The sequence below is a fragment of the Camelus bactrianus genome, chromosome 8, assembly GCF_048773025.1.
Source record: "Camelus bactrianus isolate YW-2024 breed Bactrian camel chromosome 8, ASM4877302v1, whole genome shotgun sequence".
Classification (NCBI taxonomy): Eukaryota; Metazoa; Chordata; class Mammalia; order Artiodactyla; family Camelidae; genus Camelus; species Camelus bactrianus.
In genome coordinates this window covers 38,115,316-38,136,326 of record NC_133546.1, presented here as the reverse complement: position 1 = coordinate 38,136,326, position 21,011 = coordinate 38,115,316, and the positions used below count along the sequence as shown (strand labels likewise).

The following is a 21,011-nucleotide window of genomic DNA, read 5'->3' as shown; positions in this document are numbered from 1 at the left end:
TAAACTCAGTGAATAAATATTTATTAAATGAGTGAATGAATGAATGACAAGCAAAGGAGATGGCCTGTCCTGCCCTCTCTCATCTGACAAAGATAGAGACAATAGGGAAGCAATGGAGACAGAGGCAGGAAGCTCAGGCTTGGCGTGGTGCTTTCTTCCTGGGAAACCATCTACTGCAACTCATGGACCCGAGAGGCAAGGAGACATCAAGGGATCAGCCTCCTCTCCAAGCATCCCCATGCTCCACGGGAAGTCACCCAAGAGTGCCCAGCTGATCACTGTGTCCCAGTGGAGAGCTCACGACACCTTAGTTAGGAGACCAAAATCCAAGACTATCTTTATCTCCCACCATCTGTCAATGCGTTTCTGTCCCTTCCCTCTCTCCACATCAGTAATCCCCATCATGCAGTCTCTTGGCAGCTCATATGGTTGCCGTTTTGTCCAAGTAAAAAGATTTTTTTCCTACAGACTAAGTAGGATAATAAATGTGTTTTATATTTTTTGAACTTGCAAAGCATTTTTTTTAACAGATTCTGTTATTTTCTTATAGCATTGGCCAATTGCAAGATACAAAGAATAATTAAAAGAGACAGATAATAGTTATTGTTGCTGTTTGTTTTTATTTCTTTGTTTTACTTTGCCGAACAGAAGGACTGGATCTGCTTATGTAATCATGAAAGTCAAGTGAAAGATAGGACCTAATGGAGCTCCATTCCCCTATGGAGCAGGCGTGTCAGAGTCACAGTCAGAAATCAAATAGCTTAAGCATTTCCTTTACCCCATTTGCCATGTTGTGTTAAAGGACATGTGAAGAAGTGTTAGTTGATGTGAAAGTCTAGGGTCAGAGGAAGGAAAAGTGTGCGGCGGGTCAGCCAGCACTGGTTCCTGGTGCACTGGGGTTTCACTTTCCTTGTCATGGATGATGCTTTTTGGCTTTTTCCTGGCGGCCAAAACATGAGATTTGACCTTTCCCTGAAGATGCAAAGTCAGGACCACGGGTCTTAAAAATCATTAAGAATACAGGTCCCTCCCTGCTCCTTTTTTTTTTTTTTTTTTTTTTTTTGCTTCTCACTGGCTGTTTTATTATTTTTTTAATTGAAGTATAGCTGGTTTACAATGATGTGTTAGATTCTGGTGTGCAGCAAAGTGATGATTCAATTATATATAGATTCTTTTTCATATTCTTTTCCATTGTGATTTTTTACAAGGTATTGAAAATGATTTCCTGTGCTGCTTATGGTGTTAAGCAAATTCTTGTCAGTCTGATTCTTAGTTTTCTCATCTGTTACATAAAAGATACTATTACCTATATTGAAGGATGGATGTTTGAATTCCGTAAGGTCATAAATGTGTTTTTGGTGCTGGAATATAGAAGATGCTTAATAAGTATTAGTTGACTGCACACACACACACACACACACACACAAAAAGATTCCCTGTGCCATACAGTAGGTCCTTGTTGTTTATCTGTTTTATATATAGTAGTTTGTATCTGTGAATCCCAAACTCCTAATTTCTCCCTTGCCCCATTCTTTCCCCTTTGGCAACCATAAGTTTGTTTTCTATGTCTGTGAGTCAGAATATAGCCTTTCTTTTTACTGATGTTGAACCACAGTCCTGGGGATCCAAGGCCACTTCACTGGACTCACTGCTGCCTGTGGTGGGACTGATTTGCACCATCTGAGCAAGCTCACCAGTCTGGTGCCTTTTACAGACTTCACCTAATGCATGTGTCCTGAGAAACCATCTTACCAAGCCTTTATTTTTAAGACTCAAAAATAATGTTTTAAAAATCTAGTCAAAGGAAAGTGAAAGACAGAACACCAGTGGGATCCCAAAGAAAGTGATGAGATAAAATCTATGCAGCAAAACAGACACTGTATACGTGTATATATCATATGTGTGTATATATACAAGTACATACCATGCCTATCATGCATGAACATGTATATCACATAGCATATGACGTGTCATAGGCATGTGGTATACTGTGTATATGTCATGTATAAAACGTGACACTTATAACAGTCAAATGGGATGCTCCATCCATGCCCTATTTCTTTTTATAATTATCAAACAACATAGACTAGTGGTAGGCACTCAGAATTTAAAGTCAGGCAGCCTGAGTGACCTGGAGGCAAGTTACTGGACCTCTATATGCTCCTCTTTTGCCTGTTTACTCGGCAATCCATTTCTTACCCTTACTCTGCTCTGCATGCAGACTCAGTGACTCAAGCAAACTATGCTTCCCAGGCGGCCTTGTTAACTGGCTTCCGGGGAGGTTTGGCCAATGGGAGTGGGAAGAAGGAGCTTGGATGGTGGGAGGAAGAAGGAAACCAGGGTGTGTCTCCCTGTTTCAGGTCAGGTCTCTAGAAATGGGCGGTGTCCTCTGTGATTATACCTCCTCTGGGCCTCCCTAACTTCTGACTCTGCTGACGTGGCCTCTTCCCTGGATCTCTCTGGCTGCAGGGTGCGAATAATTTACCGCTGTTGCTAATGTCTGGGTTGCCTTACCATCCCAGTTTCCCCATCACCCATCCCAACGACCTTTGTAACTTGTGCTCCATACTGAACCTGGTATGGACGTGGCTTTTTTGACCAGTACACCCTATAGGCCTGTTTCCTCTCATGTATAAAGAGGATAACAATAGCAATGATGTGATACTGTTGTGGAGATTAATTCATGCATATAAAGTGCTCTATTAGCATCAGCTGCTAGTGTTCTTTCCAGTTTCTTTAGCTAAAAATCTCTTTAGTGCATGAGGACAAGAGCTACCAAATTCTATCTTTAGTGAGAGAAAAAGTGTGTCAAATAAGAAATGGTTATACGTAGACTTTGTCTACAAACGTAGTTATCGCAGCCATTATGTGGTTGTCGGTCAAAAAGCAATTCGGTTTGTTTGCTCATGTTGATCGAGTGTTTGAAAACCCCGCACGGACAGCAGGTTGGGCCTTCAGATGCATCGCTAACATCTGTTAACTAGCTAAGGTCCCCGGAAGAGCAGCAGATCAGCAAATTGCAGCAATACCGCCTCCCCCTCCTCTTAATCATGTGTTCAGTTGGCTGACTGTGCTTTGCTCACCAAATGGGATATTCACGCACAGAAACATTGGTTGATGCAGCTAAGCGATTCACTGTGATGGTCTATATATTCCACCTTCACCCCCCTGAATTTCATTTCTGCAGTTTTTAGGAACAGGTTTTAAATGGCCAAGCCTGGAACATCCTCCGGTAGCCTGATGAGTAGAGGGGAACTCGGCTCTGTACCTGTTTTCCTACAGTCCTTGGCTCACCAATTGTGCTTGTAAAATCACACCTCTGCTCCGAGCCTGCCGATTGTATACTCACTCCCTACTGGACAAGTCCTGTTGGATGCTGCATAAACATCTAAAATGTAATGTGTTCAAAAATGGAGCTTTTAATTTCCCCTGAAAATCTGATCCTAATGCTCAGTTCTCTCCGTAATGGTGTCATAATTCACCCAGTTTTTAAATTAGCCAGAACCCACGTGAACCCGTAGCTGTCTTTCATGCTGTCCCTGTTTTCACTGCCTCCATCCAGTCTTCCACCAGGGCATGTTGGGTCTTCACAGACCAGCCACTTCCCTTCAACTCCCCTGCCATTCTGAGCAAAGCCACCAGCATCTCTTGCCTGGCCTTCTCCCCCACTTTTTCCCGTCAGTCCTTTCTCCACACAGTAGCTGAAGTCATCTTTCAGAAATGTAGAACAGACCTTAGCCACCTGCTACAAACTCTTCAATGGCTTCCCGTTGCTGGAATAAGATACTGATTTCTTTCTAAGACCTCCAAGGCCAGGATGGGGCCAGTATAGCTCAGTGTTAGAGGGCCTGCTTAGCATGCACAAGGTCCTGGGGATTGAGCTCCATGAAAAATTTAATAAATAAATAAACCTAATTACCTCCCCCCAAAAAAGAAAAAATAAATTTAAAAAAAAAACAACTTTAAAAAAGTTTTTAAAAATTATTTTTAACAAAAAGACCTCTAGGGCCTGCATAATCCATCCTCTCCCTAATTTTCCAACCTCCTCGAGGTCTTTTCATTTGTAGGTCTCCCTGCCTAAACTCTTCCTCCCCTGGCTTCTCCCCTGGCAAACTCCTTTTAGCCCCAAAGCCTTCAAGGTGAATGCCCCTCCACAAAGAAGCCTTACCCAGTCACCCCTCGTAAAGCAAGCCCCTGCCATTCCCCATAAGGAGCCCTTTCCTCCTTCACAGCATTAATGCCAGCTCCGAGTGTCTCCTCTCTCCTGTTCTCCATTGCATGGCTGGCCCGTAGCAGGGTCCCTAGAGCACAGCAGGTACTCAGCAAATACATGGGTGAATAATTGAGTGAGTATAAAACATCAGCTCTCACATGTGAGATTCCACAGTGTGCTGGGGATGGCGATGGAATGGCTGGATCCTGGCACTTCCCAGCCCAGTCATGTATAATCTAAATCAATGATGCCTAAAAACAAACAAACAAAAAAGATTTTGGTGCCTAGACTATGTCCTGATCAAGTTTGATTCTTTTTGGTGGACTGATTTAAGGATATGTCTTGCCCCAAGTCTGTTAATCCCAGATTCCTTAAAAGAATACTGAATTCATTTTTATGTCTTTTCACATATTAATCATAGGTTATGTAATATTGCATTTTCAGTAACTTGGTTAAAAGGAAAATGAATTATAAGTAGCATGAAACTCAAGTACAGGAAGATTGACCATTTTTAGGGAATTAGAACTTCTGATGGAGACTCAGAGCGGTCTGATGTCACTGTGGCAGAGCATCTCTAGAGGACTTGTGTGCTTTACCCAGCTAGGAAAGTGGTTGTTCCAGTTTTCCCGTAGAGCATTTCCACCACACTAGAGGGGGCTGTTGTACTGAGTTTGCTCACTTAATGTTCAAAATAAAATTGTTATAGACTTGACATGGCTTTCCTTAAATGTGAGATTAGACACATATAGAATGATTCATGCCCTTTAATAGTTTTCACCTGGGAAAACCAGATTTCTCTTTGGAGGGATCACTGATCTTCATAGTCAAAGGGACTGGGTGTCCAGTACCTACCACATCTTCCAAAGTTCACAGGATTTAGAGGGTGCCATCTCTCCACAACCTAAACAGGCACATGTAATCAAAGATTCCTCTAGAAAGGTTGGATATTTTATGGTATTAAAATGTCCAAAAATCCTCTGAGTTTCATATTTATTCTTATTCTATGTCTTATTCTTTCAAGGTAGAGAAACGAGCATTATTTTTCTACATTTGTGTTGTATCAACATCTAGGAAATGATAAACCAAACCCTAGAGTTTACCATGAACTTCTGTTTGGGACCCAACAAAATAATGCACTTATGGAATGAATATTAACAATTATGCATCTAGTTACAATTAGAGAGAGAGAATTTCAGAGGATGAGAGACTGATCGTAGAGCACTTTAAGGGCACTTTTTTCTTTTTCATCTGTTTTGCAAAATTTAATTTGTTGATGGTCTACAAAGCATCTACCTATTTATTCATAAAAGAGCAGAGGCTACATGTAAGAGCCCATGTTAGGAAAAGTGATGGTGGAATAAGACTCTGTTGGGAGTAGGGCTGAGCAGGAGTCACAGATCTGGAAGAAAATGACAGATCATCTTGTGTTCAAAGTGATGAAGTGACCTACGCAAGGGCACACAGTTAGGACTCCAATTCAGTACCCTGACTTAGTCCACAAGTCCTCCCATTTTAAGGACTATGTAATTATGCATCATTGTGAGCAATCCGTGGTACCAAGCAGTTTTTTTCTTATGTTGCAAATAAAAAAGAAATGAAAAAAGTTTTAAAAACGTGGGTACTAGGAGTTAATTACAGCACAACTGGAGTAGAATTCAGAAGCCTTGACCCTATGATCTGGCGGTAACCCCTAAGAGGTGCTCCCTCCCAGAAGAAGCAAAACATCAGATATGTGTGAGAAGCCTAGCATTCTTTTTCCACATGCAAATTTTCACTTTTTCTTTTTATGTTTTAACGATGTATTTCCCAATAAGAAATATCAGTTAATAGATGAAAGAATAACTCCTGTGTGAGAGATAAGTGGGGGGGAGGCACCATTTCGCGTCTTTCACCCCATATGGATTCACAGAGCCCCCAGCGGAGGCTATGAGTCACCTCTCTCTCCTCTCCCCCAGGACTGCTCTACGTGGGCTTTAGTGCCTGCATGTTTGGCCTCTACAGCTTCATGCCGGTGGTCATAAAGAAAACCAGCGCCACTTCAGTCAACCTCTCCCTGCTCACGGCAGACCTGTACAGCTTGTTCTGCGGGTTGTTTCTCTTCCACTACAAGGTAAGCTGAGTCAGTGCTCCTTTCTGAAGATGATGCTTTGTAGGAAGGAGCACATGTAGGTGCAAATTCCGTGCTGTGGAATTGCCCTGAGTTTGCGATTTTGCGTAGGGAAGGAGGGCACCGGGATGTGCTCACCCCTGGATCTGGGTATCACGTTCCAGCTGTAAGCCAGAGGCAACATTTTGTCTTAAGGGACTAGTAACTACATATGTTTACTAGTGAAAGATAAGAAGCAGCCATAGAGGAAAGGGCTTTCAAACAGTGGGGGACAGTTTTTCTGACACCATTCACCACAGGAGCTGCTTTTCCTCCAGCCTAAAGCTAGGAAGATTTGTACAGCTCTCAGACTATCACTGCCAGATGGATTCTGCCAAAGGCACCAGAAAGTATATCCTCACTGGAGAAAAGACACAGTTCCTGCAGTTTCTGTTTTGCATATATTTTCATAGTAAATATGAATGGAAGATGCTAATGCGTTCAAAATAGTTTCTTTACCAAAAGGTTGGGGTTTGGGTAAAGGAATGCAAAGATACTATGAAGCATTTGCAGTTGACATATCAGCCCCAAAGAAAAGAAGAAACTATTCAGTCCAAAGATGGCAGTCTCTTCAAACGTGAGACTCTGCCCGCATCGTCACCCAAGGCAGGCATGACTGATGGGTTATGGCCCACAGAGGTGTGCTATCAGACGCTGTCTTTTAAACCCTACACTCACCGATTCATTAACAATTGAGTAGAGTTGGTATGTGAGAAGAGACCTGCTTGCCATTTCTTAACTAGTCCTATAAGATAAAGGTCAGTGGGGACTATAAACTGTGTGAAAAAAGATAAGTAGGAGAAATCCAAACAGATGAGACCAAGCTAGGACAGGTCTCCTAACCAAGTGCTTCACCAGTGGTATTGCAGTTAACGTCACCAGCACACAGGTGTGGCCAGCTGATAGGGCACTGTGGTGGGCAGGACGTCTTCACTCAGGTCAGACTGAGCTTTGAGGTTCCCAGAGAAGTGCTGAGCTGGAGACAGTATGTTCTTGAGGTAACCAGAGGCAAAGCAGCTAAAGCAGAAATATTGACTGTGCTAAGCCAAAATCATGGCCAAGAAATAGACCAAGAAGAGCAGACATGAGTGGAAAAGAGGTCCCAAGCAAGTTGGCAGCTGGGAAGACCAGAAGCCGATCTGAAAGACAAGAGGTGGAGAGAGTGGCCATGGCAGCAGGCAGGGGTGAAGTGCTGAGTGCCTGTTTTCCATGGAGCTTTCTTTCCAGTGTGGTGGCAAAAATGACAGCTTAAGGAAACAGTCTATGACTGGACAGCATTTATACATTGTTCATAACTTGTTTTGTCTAGATGGTACAATTTCTGTTTCCTGAGTGCACCCTGGTCCTCATGAGGGTAAAAAGTAACATCACAGCACGTTGCCCCCACTGCTTCTCACCACAGTGCTGAGAGCACCACTTTCCCTCTGAATCTCCCTCCAAACACACCCAGTTATTTTCCAGAGCCCTGGGAACTATGCAACCGTGCTCTCATCAGTGCAGCCCAGTGGCCGCTCTTTCTCTTCCCTCCTCTGCAGCTAAGCACCCACCTATAGTCCATTCCTCAGCGTGAGTTCAGTTTTCAGCTCCCACTCCTGGAGTTGTCTTTATAAGCTCCTGAACTAGATGAATCCCTTTAATCGTCCTTCAGGAAAGATGACTGAAACCCATTGTTTTGATTAAGGACTGCAGTCACTTTTGGGGCAGTCCAGATACAGTTTGGCTCTCAGCATCCCTCGTAGCTGTGTTCCTGACAGGCTGCTTTCACCAGGGACACTTGCTGAAAATGCAGATTCCTGGGCCACACCCCTGAGCCCCTGAATGGGCCTGGGGTACTGTGCTCCTATAAGGCTGATGTTTTCTGAATTTGAAAATACCTGAAAGGGGTACCTGAACAGAGCTAGTTCCTGTTGAGTCTGTCGCTCCTCATACTTCCACCGACTTCTGGTTAGACCTGGACTCTGCATAAACAAGCACCAGGAACTGAGGAAGCTGGTGAACGAGGTAAATTCCACTTCTCCAAAATGTATCTTCTCCTCTCGTCATTTGTATGTTACTACTAACTTAGGATAAGTAACTTTGCCAAAGAGGAAAATCAGTTGTAACCTCTTGTCATGCTGTCAAAAGGGAACCTGTGTTATCTGAAAATTAAATTCCTGTATTCACCAATTTGGAGGTGTAATAGGTGTTTTTTAATTTTTAAAGCAATGTTTTTCACTATACACGTTTGTTTCGTTACCGTTTAACAGATCCATTTCCTTAAGGCAAAACTGGTTCAACACAATAGACGTTTTCTGTAGTTAAAATGGATTGCTGTTGTCTTTTTTTTTTAATGAAACTTTCAAGATAATTATAGATTCACATGCAGCTTTAAGAAATAATACAGAGAGTTCTCATTTACCCTTTACCTTGTTTCCCTCATTGGTAACATCTTGGGAAACTGTAATACAATATCAGGATATTAACACTGACACAGTTAGCATACAGAACATTTTCATCCCCACAAGGTTTGTTCTTGTTGCCTTTTTATAGCCATACCTCCCTGGCTCTCACCCACCTCCTTAACCCCTCAAAACCACTAGTTTATTTTCCATTTCTCTGAATTTATCACTTCAAGAATGATATGTAAGTGGAATTAAACAGATTGTAACTTCTTGAAATTGACTTTTTCCAAGCATAACTTCTCAGTATTACTCTCCGGAGATTCAGCCAGATTGTTTTGTATATCAGTAACTCAATTCTTTTGTTATTGCTGAATACTATCACATGGTATATGGAGGTATCACAATTTATTTAACCATGCACTCAGTGAAGGACTCTGGGTCGTTTCTGTTTGGGGCTATTGTGTGTGTATAAAGCTGCTATGAACATTCATGTACAGGTTCTTGTGTGAGCAGAGTTTTCACTTCTCTGAAATAAACACCCAGGAGTACAATTGCCGGGCATATGGTCGTAGCATGTTGCTGTACGGTAGAATCTTTGCCCATTTTTAATTGGGATATTTGTCATTTAACATTGACATGTAGCACTTATTTATATATGTTGGATATTAGACCCTTATCAGGTTTATGAGTTGCAAATATTTTCTCCCACTCTCTGATTATCTTTTCATTTTCTTGCTAGTGTCCTTGGAAGCACAGGAGTTTTAAATTTTGGTGAATTCCAGTATATATCTGTTTATACTTTTTAAAACACAAAAGGAACCAGTCAAGCCCACCATGGCCTTTGGGCCACCAAGTCTTCCCTGGTGGTTCCCAATCCCACTCCTCTCCAGGGCTGCTTAGTAATGACTGCTCGTTGCTTTGCACTGTCTGCTCTAAGGAGATGGTTGAAAGTCACAGCCTAAGGAGGAGAAGAGTTGATTCAGGTCAGGGCGTCTTTAACCACTGGAATCACCCGAAGAATTTTTAAAATACTGATGCTTGGCCCAGCCTCACTGATTCTTATTTAAGTAAGTGGTCTGCAGTGCAACCTGGGCATTCGGTTTTAAAGACTCCCCAGTTCATCCTAGTATGCAGCCAGAATTGAGAGCTACTGGTTCAGACTTATTTTATGTGGCTGCAAACAGATGGCACTAGGACCAAAGGGTGAAGGTTATAAGATTATAGCGAAATATCAAAAACCCTCGTTAACAATTAGTCATCTGACAGTGACAGAGACTGTCTTGGGGGTTCCCCGCACTGGAGGGGGCTGAGCAGGCATGTGAGAGGGATGAGGTGGAGGGGCCCACACTTCAATACCTAGGATTAACTGGTGACCTCTGAGATCTCATTTGGTTTTACTACAGTCTGCAGCTAGAGTTTATTCTTTCACTTAATCATGATGTCTTTACTCTCAGCAGCCTTCTGGTCTGGCTGTAAATATCTCCAAGTTGAGCCAGGAGGGTGGTTCGCTCACGGGTGCTGCTTACCCAGGCAGAACTAAATGATTAAATGAAGCTTTCTTGCCCAACATTGATTATTTGCTTTGTCTCGCTTTCCATCCTTGGGAAAAATCCATTCCCTTCCCCACCCATCAGTCCACTGTCTGCTGCTTCTCTGCCTCTTGTGCTGACTGCCTGCCGTGCTGACGGGGCAACAAAGCCCTGCGTCCCGAGGAAGCAAATCGCCTGATCCTGAATGAGGCGATCTGAATGGTATGGTGCTCTTGCGGACTCTAATTCTGCAAGACTTTGGAGAAGTGGTTATAGATTTCTGTTCTTTATTACCTCACAATACTGTTGGATCCAGAACTGTAAATCCATAGCAGGCCATGGTATGACAGGAGGTGAGTTTCCTGGGCCTCAGACACCCCTTACAACCAAACCCAGGAAGAGATTTACACGGAAAGTTCAAATTGATGGTGTGTTGGCTTTTCAAGGCCACGGCTTGACCAGTTATGGACTCTATCCCCTTAGTTATTGTACAAACAAGGACACTTTTGAAATTAGTTTCCTATGGCTGCTGTAACAAATTACTGCATACTTAGTAGCTTAAAATAACACAGGTGTAGTATTTTACAGTATTAGAGAAGTCTCACCAGGTTAAAAATCAAGTAAGTGTTAGCAGAGCTGGGTGGCTTCTAGAAGCCCCAGGGGAGAATCTGTTTCCTTGCCCTTTCCAGCTTCTGGAGGCTGCCTGCCTCCTTGGCTAGAAGCCCCTTCCTCCATCTTCAAAGTCAGCAGTGTAGCATCTTCAAATCTGACTCTGCCATTCTTGCTTCCCTCTTACAAGGACTTGTGTGATGGTATTGGGCCCACCCAGATAATCCAGGATAACCTCCCCACCTCAAAGTGCTTAACTTGATCACATCTGCAAAGTCCCTTTTACCATGTAAGGTAACATATTCGCAACTTCCAGGGATCAGGATGTGAACATTTTGGGGAGACCATTATTCTACCATAGGAGGCCCGTTAGTAATTTACACCAAGACAAATAAGGGTGCAGTGGCTCCAAGCCGTGCCAACTGGGCCACGTGGATGTGCTCTTCAGAAGTCCATCTGGGCAATAAAGACATTCTCCACCTACTGACACTGTGCTCTGTTGAATTTCCCAAATGATTTTTAAAGTCGCTGTTAAAAATCTAACAAGTGACCTGAACAAAGAAAACCATAAATCAGGTGGTGAGAAGATGAATTGGCGTGGAAAGACTACTTCAGGATCTTTTCTGAGAAGGGTGAACTCAGCAGTCTGGAGTGGCACAAGAGTGTGGACTACAGAGTCAACGGAGCCTACATTGAAACTGTGGCTTCTGTTCACTATTTAAGTGCTTCAGACTGGTTATGTATTCTCTCCAAACTTCAAGGTGATGCGAGTGGCCTTATGGCATTTTTGAAGGGATTAGGTAATCTGTAAGTGGCAAACAGTGGGACGCATTTCTCTGGACGTCTGGTTCAGGACTAGTAATCCCCATCTCCTTTCATTGCTGGGGTCCTAGTCTTGTTTGAAGATTTTGTAACTAGATGTTTAGCTTTTAATAATTTTGTGCGAATTTTCTCTTATTCCTTGTTTGAAAAGACAAAATTGGGGACTCATGCAGTAAAATTTAGAAAATATTGTATCAGTCATTTTTACCTAAATTTCTTAATTCCTTCATTTCCTTCATCCCTGCATTCATTGCTTACAATACAATGTTTAACCTATAGCCCTAAATTATAAAAAACTCAAGGGTTATTAAAATAAAATACCAATCGTTCTTTCATGAAACGCCATCATGTGCTCAACATTCTTCAAGAAAAAAGCAGCCAGTGCTGAATACACAGGATATTTCCTATTGTCTGACAACTTTACACATTTTGCTATTACCTCTTCAAGGCTTAACATTGCCATAGGATTGCTGTAACAGTTAATGTTGAAAGTAATTTCATAAGAAGCAATTATATTTGTAGCTTTATCAAAACAAATAAGAAATTGATAGAGAGAAAAAATAAACAATGTAAGTGCTCTCCAAGTCCCCTTTAAATACTCCACTTAGGTCATTGGCAAACCTGGCCCCCTGTATGGGACAGCCTGAAACTGCAGGTGGTCCTATTGGAAGAGTCATATTTTAGGAAGATAAAGTCTCCATAAAACTTACACACTTGTATCAGGAAAATGTTTTCACCATCCAAATAGTCACTACATTAAAAAAAAAAAAAGGGTAGAGATTTCAAAATCCTTTGCCCCAAAAGGCCACTTCAACTATTCTGGGTAACGTGATTCACATGAGTTTTTTAGAACTTCATCTTTGTACGTATTCATTAGAAAACATTCTGCACATTTTAGTCTGATATTTTTTTTAGTCTCCTTTTTATACCAGATGAATTGTTATAATCGCTGTGAGTTATTTTTGACAAGTAATCAGAAAAATTTCTTACATCGTCAACTACCTATTCTAGCAATCCAGATTACATCCCCTGAGGACAGGTGTAGAGCTCCATGATCCACCCTGACCGTCTCTGTCAGCCACTAAAAATGATACCCCACAAGTGCCAGCTTCTCTTACTGACTTTGTTGTTGTTGTTGTTACAGGAGATTTGGCAAGAAAAGTTTAATAACTCTAGAGGCTAATTTAATAATATATTGTTATGCACTAAATTTAAAAGAACTTCATTCAGCAAATACTTATTTATTCTATGCCTGCTATGCTCCAGGGGCTGTTTCGGTGCTTAACTCTTTGTTTATAAATAAAGGCGACAAGAATACCAAAAATCACCAGGCGGATTAATGCAAAGGGTGAGACTCCAAACCACTGAAACTTGAATAGACCAGCAATCTCAAGCATCCTTAACATCTGAGTTTCGATGCCAGAGAGTTTGCAGAGATTGCATCAGGAGTGGAACCTTTCATTAGCCATGAACCAGAATCTGTAGCCAAGCAACCCTGTTGCTCCTCAGCAGCAGTGAGCGATTTCAGTAATGGTACTGCACTTGAAAAGCCAGGGCAGACAGCCTCAGCCTGTAGCAGCCGACGGGCATAAAGCAATACTGCACATCTTATTTATAAACATACCCTTCTAAGTAGCCAGCTATATTTCTTTTTGTAAGAATGGCATCTTATAAGGCTATGAGTTTTAAGTCCATAATGCCTAGTGCAATTATAAATGGGAGACTTTTAAATTGACACTTAGCTTTTAAGACTCTAAATATGTTTTTAAACTGTCACTGGTAAGTAAAGAATTAGAAAAACTAGCATCACTGAGGCCCTGAAGCATTTCGTATGAAATACCAAGGTGCAAGAGCAGTGAGTGTTTGGACTTGTTTTCCCCCTGCCTGGAAACTCAGGAGAGTGTTGTTTGTGGTTTCGCTTTTGCTGAATGAGTTAGGATAAGTGTTGCTAGCTTTCATGGATGGGAGTGCTTCCCATGCAGCCATTCAGGAACCCAGGCTCCTTCCAGCTTGTGGCTCTGCCAGCCTGTAGGGCAAGGATTGACAAACTATGACTTCTGAGCCAGCCTCCTGTTTTGCAAATATAGCTTTACTGGAGTACAGCCATGTCCACTTACAGGTTACTCGTGGCTGTGTATGCCTTACAGCAGCAGCAGCAGAGTAGTTATGACAGACTGTGTGACCCACAAGCCTGAAATATTTACTGTCTAGCTCTTTAAGGAAAAGTTTGTCTGCTCCTGGGCTAGGCTCTTGGAGTCCTTCTCTGGGCTCTGTGTGAGACAGCCTAGAGACTTTGTGGCTGTGTCTAGAGGGATGGTAACCTCCTCCCTATTCTGTTGGCCAGAACTCAGTCACCTGGCCCCACTCGATTGCAAGGGAGGCTGGGAAATGTAGTCAAGCTGTTTGTGCAGGAAGAAAAGAAAATAAGTTTAGTGAACAACTAGCCAGTCTCTGCCACATTTAGCAATTTTCATTTACCAGAAATACCAGAAGGATTAGAGAAGTCGGGGATAATTTGTGAGGCAGGTCCAGAGTTACAGCCAGAAGTCAGAATTCCTTCTACATGAACCTATTCATAAACTGCATGTCACAAACAGATATTTTGAACTCATAGCAAGATATTTTGAACTCATAGCATCAGGGCAAGCCGTAAAGAAAAATGGAATGAGCTAGAAGTGTTGCAGCAACTTCAAATGGAAAGGCTTGTGGTTGGACTGGAGGGTAGCCAGGAAAAACCAGCTAGCTGTGTTCCAGGAGAATGTGTGGGATGTGTTTGTCATCAGGGTGTGTAGTCTGGCCCCCTCCTGCCCACTCAAGGCACCTGATTTTGTCAGCAGATCTGCATAGATCCATCTCCCATGGACCAGAACATTAAGGACCCACGCTCACAGAAATCAGAGCATTGGTTTGCTAAGATGCTCTGAAACATTACAGGCTAAAGCCGAGGCACCACTCTACACATCTCTAAGGGCTACCCTAGATGGGAGACATTTTTAAGCACCACACTGAAAGTTTTGAGAGTTTTTATTTAATTCCTGCCATGAAAGATAATTAATACTAACCCTCCATCATTTCCTGACCTCTGTTGTGCTGTTTTTATAGTGTCAATTATTTTGATAGTTAATTTCTATTAATATAATCTCTATGGCGTTAAAGCCGTATTTCCATACTCACTACGTTTGCTATGCCATCAGTCTCTGAAACATAGGCTCTTCTGTTCGGAATTCCTAATTTTGATTTATCTCTTATTCGGCTGGATTTCATCACTGTTGGTATTCAGCAAGCAGAACTGCCATGCATGGTTGTGCAGGCTGTCAACAGTGCTATTTGCCCATTGATAAGGAATATTTTCCAGCAGATGGTAGTCAAGTGCCTTGAAGAAGCGGAGAATTTATAGTTACTGCAGAAGTGGCCTTGGCCAGTGGTGAGTCTATCAGGAAGTATTCTTTGTTTCCTTGAAAACACTTCTTACGCTTGTACTCAAAGGATAACTTTTTTAGGTAACACTTTCTTTTATTCAGAACTTTATAGATATTGAGGGGGTTTTTGTGTTTTGAATCATATAATGTACCACCTATTAAAAATAAATAAGTAAATTTTTTTTAAATGAGCACTGCAGCCAGTCCTTTCCAATCTTTTGAGTGACTAGATTTTATCATTAAGTAATTTACTTACGTTTGAGTAATTTTTCTCCCCAAGAGTCCACAAGTGTCGTATCTCTGGGTTCTTTCTGTTTTTGACTGTCTCTGATGTATTTACACTTGTAGGTCAGCTTGGTCTATGACCTACCCCACTCCCAGGGGTACAACCATGGTGGTCTTGACTTGCTTCCCCAGTTCATCCCAGAGATCCAGATAATGGCAAGTTCCGATTCCCCCCTGCCTCCTTGAGAATAGGAGGAAGAACGGAAGGGTTTCAACCCTGGATGTGAGTTCCATTCTTCCGTTCCCCCCATGTTAGGGTAAGCAGTTATTATGGCATAGAGCTGAGAAAATTTCCTTGACTTTTCCCTGGGTTTGCCTAATCACCTCTTAATCAGTTCTCTCCAAACTGGACAGATATCTAAAAGTATCTTCACCAAAATGCGAACATGAGTCCAAGGGCAGACAGAATGGCAGAATTGTCGCAAGCCTGAGCCCGAGTTCTGGAATCAGACCACCTGGATGTGAATTCCAGCTCACTCCCTACCGAGGGGTCCCTACCCTTTCTGTGCCATGAGTCCTTTGGGCAGTCTGCTGAAGCCTGGATATCCCTTTCTCAATGGTTTTAAATGTCTAAAATAAAATACATAGCATTAAAAGCAGGCTGATTATATTAAAATAAAGTTATCAAAATATTTTTAAATGTGATGATATAGAAATACATCACATTGTTGATATACAAACCACAAGATATGGAAGCACTTCAAATAACTATTGTCATTTCAAAGCAGTGATGAGTGTAAGCAATATTTGGAGAGATCTGCACAGCAATTATAATGTGATATGAAGATACTGTGATTTCTGTTGGTGAGAAAGTCCAAGGCACAGCAACACTAGTGTAGCTCACTGCTTACATTTTTGACGAAGAAATGCTAAATATCAGCTAGAGATCAGTGAAAATGAAGTTCCAGGTTTCCTGTCCAGGTTTGCAGACCCCCTCAATTCTATATAGGAACCCCTGATGCTACCAGTCCTACACCTTGGGCAAAAATTACTTCACTTCTCTCAAACTCAGTTTCCCCATCAGCAAGACGGGGGTCACAGTAGTGGATACTGCATAACTGGTAGCATCAGGGGGCCCTTACAGCAATGAAATAGTGCATATAAATTGCTTTACATGCATGTAGATACACTTACACACTGTCAAACACCCTATAAATAGTGCATGTAAATCCACTTTACATACATGTAAATAGACTTATACAATGTCAAACACTCTGTAACACCATCATTAAGGATGGTAGAGTTTTGAGTCCTTATATCTCATGCTCTTCACTTAAAAATACTGGATCAATTATGTGTTGCTAAGACACTGTATGAACAATTTGCTGTTTTTATAATCATAAAACAAAGTTATTTTCAGTTCAGAAATGCATAAAGTTAGCAATCCCCTCAAATAAAAAGGAAATCTCAATATGAATTTGTGCCATTGAAAAATGGGACAACATTGCAACAAGATGCTGATTAAAAGGTTCTAAGTGGCTCATTCTTGATTTTAATTGACAACCATGACAAAAATTAAAGGGTTTCTCTGTGTCTGTTTTCCTCATTCTTCTTCTATAACTAAAACTCTTGACTCATTACATTGCCGAGCAGTGACTTAGTCATATGCTTAATTTCTTATTTAAATATATTTGGAGATGTGGTTTTGATTTTTAAATAAATACACTGTAAACCATTCTGCGGGGCCTCACAGTTAGCAGTGTCACTCAGTTTAACTTGAATGTAGATCTTGGCTCCTTGTGTCACACCCAGTTCCTTCTCAATGCTGGGTGGAACTGGGCATCTGTGTGCAGGTGTGGAGCTGTTTCCCGGTGCTCTGTGGAAGTCTCAATCATCATGGGTTGTACTGCTGTTGTCTTTGTGCATGAACCAGTCCCAGCTTTACATGAAAGGGCAGACTTTATGTAAGAGGTAAGCACTAAGCTTCAGATGACAGGGGCCACACATGTCTCCTTCCCTGCTGGATCCCTGATGTCTGGCACAGGGCCTGGCACGGTGGGTGTTCCACAGTTATTTATTCAATGAAAGGCTTACTTCTCCAAGAAACATTAAAGGTCAAACTTGTTATCTAGGCTGACCATTATCTAGGCATTTTCACATAAGAAGCAAAAAAGCTTTTGATTGATCTGGACTCTTTACATCTCAAGTTGATGAAACCAGCTGCAAAGTAAAAAATTTAGATCCCATAATAGCAAGTCACTATTTTGACGCATCCTTTGAATCGATGGATTGCTTAGGGAACGTCTCAAGGGAACATGGTTGTTAGAAAACCAGTTTAGTGGCATAACTTTATACCTTGACATGGAACGGAAGAATGGAACTCACATCAAGCGTTGAAAATTTTGCTAAGAAATGTATCCTATTTACAGAAAAAAATCATATCTAATATTCAGATTTATTATTCAGAAGTCATCTCACAGTAAAATTGTGAAACGTCCTTGTCATGTTCTATATTTCTGTGTCTACATCTGTATTGATGTGTCTGCAGCCACAGAGGTCTGGAAACAGTTCTGTAAAAGACCAGATTATAACTATTTCAGACTTTGCAGGCCAGACGGTCTCTGTCACAGCCACTCAGCTCTGTCCAGGGACATGGCTGTCTTCCAATAAAACTTTATTTACAAAACCAGGCAGCTGCCAGATTTGTTAGTTTACTGACCCCTGATGTAGACTGTAACTGTCCCTACAAACTTTTCCCTAACGTTCAACACCAGGAAACAGCCATTTCCTCTACAAAGTGTGTCATTAATAAAGCTGCTGAAAGCACAACACAAAATGCTACAAATTTCTTTGCACTTCAAGTGTGTGGACTTGTTTTCAAAGCTAATTGCAATCATTTCTGCCCAGTTTTAGAAAACGTGGAGTATCTGCCTCCCATTTGAGTTCTTGATGGCATCGAAGGCCGCATCTCTTAGTTTTGTTATGAGGATGTCTGTGGCATGCAGACCGTCCAGTGACATGTCTTCAGTTTATTGGTTTATTGTTTTCATTTTACGTAAAGGAATGAGTGGGATGCCACTGCAAAAGAACAGCCCTGAGCTAAGATGAAGGATATTAAAGCCATAGCTTACAGAGAAGAATGAAGCAAAGGCATCCGGAGACAGGGAGCACATTCTAAACTGATTTTATGCATACGGTGTGCACTGGAAGAAACAACAATATCAGATAATAACAATACTGTTATCAAATTAACTTCCCCAGAATCACGTGTCCAGAGAAAAGACGCCATTGTGTATCCGCACAGGTTAATTTGACCATAAAAAAGGTCATTACCAAATGACAGCTCTCCTTGTGGCTTAGGGATTTCTCACTATCTCCCCAAAAACTATGTATTGAGAGAGACATATAGAAACAGATAGATGGGTTTAGCAGTGCACAGGTGTCAAGTTTAGGGGACACGTCTAGAGTTTGATTTTTAAATTGTGTTTATATAATAGTAACATAACCCAAAGTTCACATTGTTTTCAAGTCAAGACGTTAGATAACTAATTTTTTTAATGAGGTACAAAGTTTAATTTAAAAGGGAAACAAGAAACAAACAGTGTTGTTGAATGTCTGTCATATTTTTATATCACTTCATGGATTTTAAGTATTATACAATGCTGGGAAAATGTAATAATGATGTAAGGTTTTATGACAGAATGACCAAATATTCCAGGTCCAGTGCCTGTGCTCCTCAGTGATAGTCTGGAATTAAAAAGTGAGTGTTCAGGGCTACTTAAGAGGTGACAACTATTTATCAGCTACCATGGGTGAAGAGTGTCACCTGCCTTATCAATAAACAAAGGTCATTGCAGCCATCAAGCCATCAGCCACTGCAGCTGCCCCAGCTGTGCACCCCAGGGGCTTCAGGATGGAGAAAAGCAGGATGGTGGCCCCTAGACAGTTAAGGTCACATCAAAGGAATGATTTCAACCAGCCCAGACTCTTGCTTCTTCCCACACACAGAAAAGCACTAAATTCATTAACTTGAGGTGTTTGCAGAAATCTTTTGATGTTCAGCTACCTGGCTTGTTTTTGCAAAACTCCTGTATATCCTGGCTCCTCCCTTACCTCTTCAGAACACTCACTCACAGCTGTCTTGAGAGCCTGTCTCCTGGGCTTATATCCTTAGAAAGTCCACTGAATAAAACATAATTCTCAACTTTGAGGTTGTACATTTTTTTCAATCGACAGTATCAAACTTCTTATGTAGAAAAAATTGATTAGCTATTGAAAGCATAATATGACGTCTTCCTTGACAACTTCCACATCAAGATAATCTTTACAATACATTTCTCATCCTTTTGTTTTTCTGTCTCTCGTGCCACCACTCGGTACACATGAGAGAAGGAATGAGGAATCTCAGTATGGTTGCAGGAGAGCTCATTTTTCATTTTGTCAAGGGGTTTCCCCCTCCTGCAGCTGGGATAATATTTCTTGATGCCTGTTCATTTCTGTGAATTGAGAAAGAACAGGTTCCAAATTCATCAATAATCCATTAAAGTTGTTCCAAGATACGTTGAATTAAATAAAGTTGAGTTCCCCCTAACCCCACCCCATGCAATGAGAGAGGTGGATTGCCCTAGAAGCTTGAATATAGGGTATGGAAGAAACAAAAAGAATTACATTGCAATGCAGTTAAGCAAGTAATTAGGAGGTTGAAAGAGAATCAGGTGGAGTGTCAGGTGCTCTGGGCACTGTGTCAGCTGTCACTACAAGACAGAGCCCTGAATCCTTTACTAAACCTGCCCACACCTTCTGCATCCTCAGCCCCAAGTCGTTCACCATGGTGCTCCATGCTTCTCTGAGGGGCTGGTTTTCTGAAACTGAAGTGAGATGATATACATGAAAATACTTTGGAGAAAGCGGACTGCAGCTTTGTTTGCTAAGATTATCAATCTTAATTTAGAATTGTATTAACTGTACTTTCCTAAACATAGTTCTCTTCTTAGAACACTTCTCAGGTTGCAAGAAAGGAGACCAACAGAGAAATGGGAGAACTTTATGGATTAAATATTGGCAGGAATCATACCTACAACCGCACACAGTGTATGCTAGTACTATAGGTGATGTTAAGAGTAAATCCTCTTCATTTAAAAAGATGATATGTTCTAGGAGAATAAATGCACCATAAGAAATGCTTGGAAGAGAATCGCACACCCTCAGAACAGTCAGCTTCAGAAACTGAGAATCAGTCTCGGTGTCTCTCTTCTTCACTCCTCACACTTAATCCATCAGCAAATTCTGTTGATCCTCCTCCAAATTAGATTCTCTTCTGTTTCTCCTGCCACCATCTTGGTTCAAACACCACCACCTCTCACTGGGATCAATGGTCTCTTGGTCTTCCCGCCTCCACTTACTCCTCTCTACAATGAATCGCCCAATGGCAGCCAGAGTGATTCTTTTAAACACCAATTAGATTGTGCTCTTCTGCTGAGTACCCTTTAATACTTCTTTCTCATTGCGTTTCGAGCAAAATTCAGAGGCCCTGCTGACCTCTGAGGGCCTAATCACGGTGCCTGTGCCCCACGGCTCCCACCTCCGCTCCGGATGTTTGCCCGCCGTACTGGCTTCAAGTCTTCTTCCCAAGAGGAGATTAAGTATAGCTTCCTCATGAGTTATTAA

The 21,011-nt window shown here is 41.7% G+C and overlaps 1 protein-coding gene across 1 annotated transcript in view; it reads left to right on the top strand.

The window, feature by feature from the left end:
- SLC35F1 (solute carrier family 35 member F1) overlaps positions 1 to 21,011 on the top strand; it is a 352,447-nt gene that overhangs the window by 316,084 nt on the left and 15,352 nt on the right. Inside the window, exon 7 of the mRNA XM_074368432.1 lies at positions 6,169 to 6,323. Coding sequence (XP_074224533.1) covers positions 6,169 to 6,323 — 155 coding nt within the window. The remainder of the gene's footprint in view (positions 1 to 6,168; positions 6,324 to 21,011) is intronic.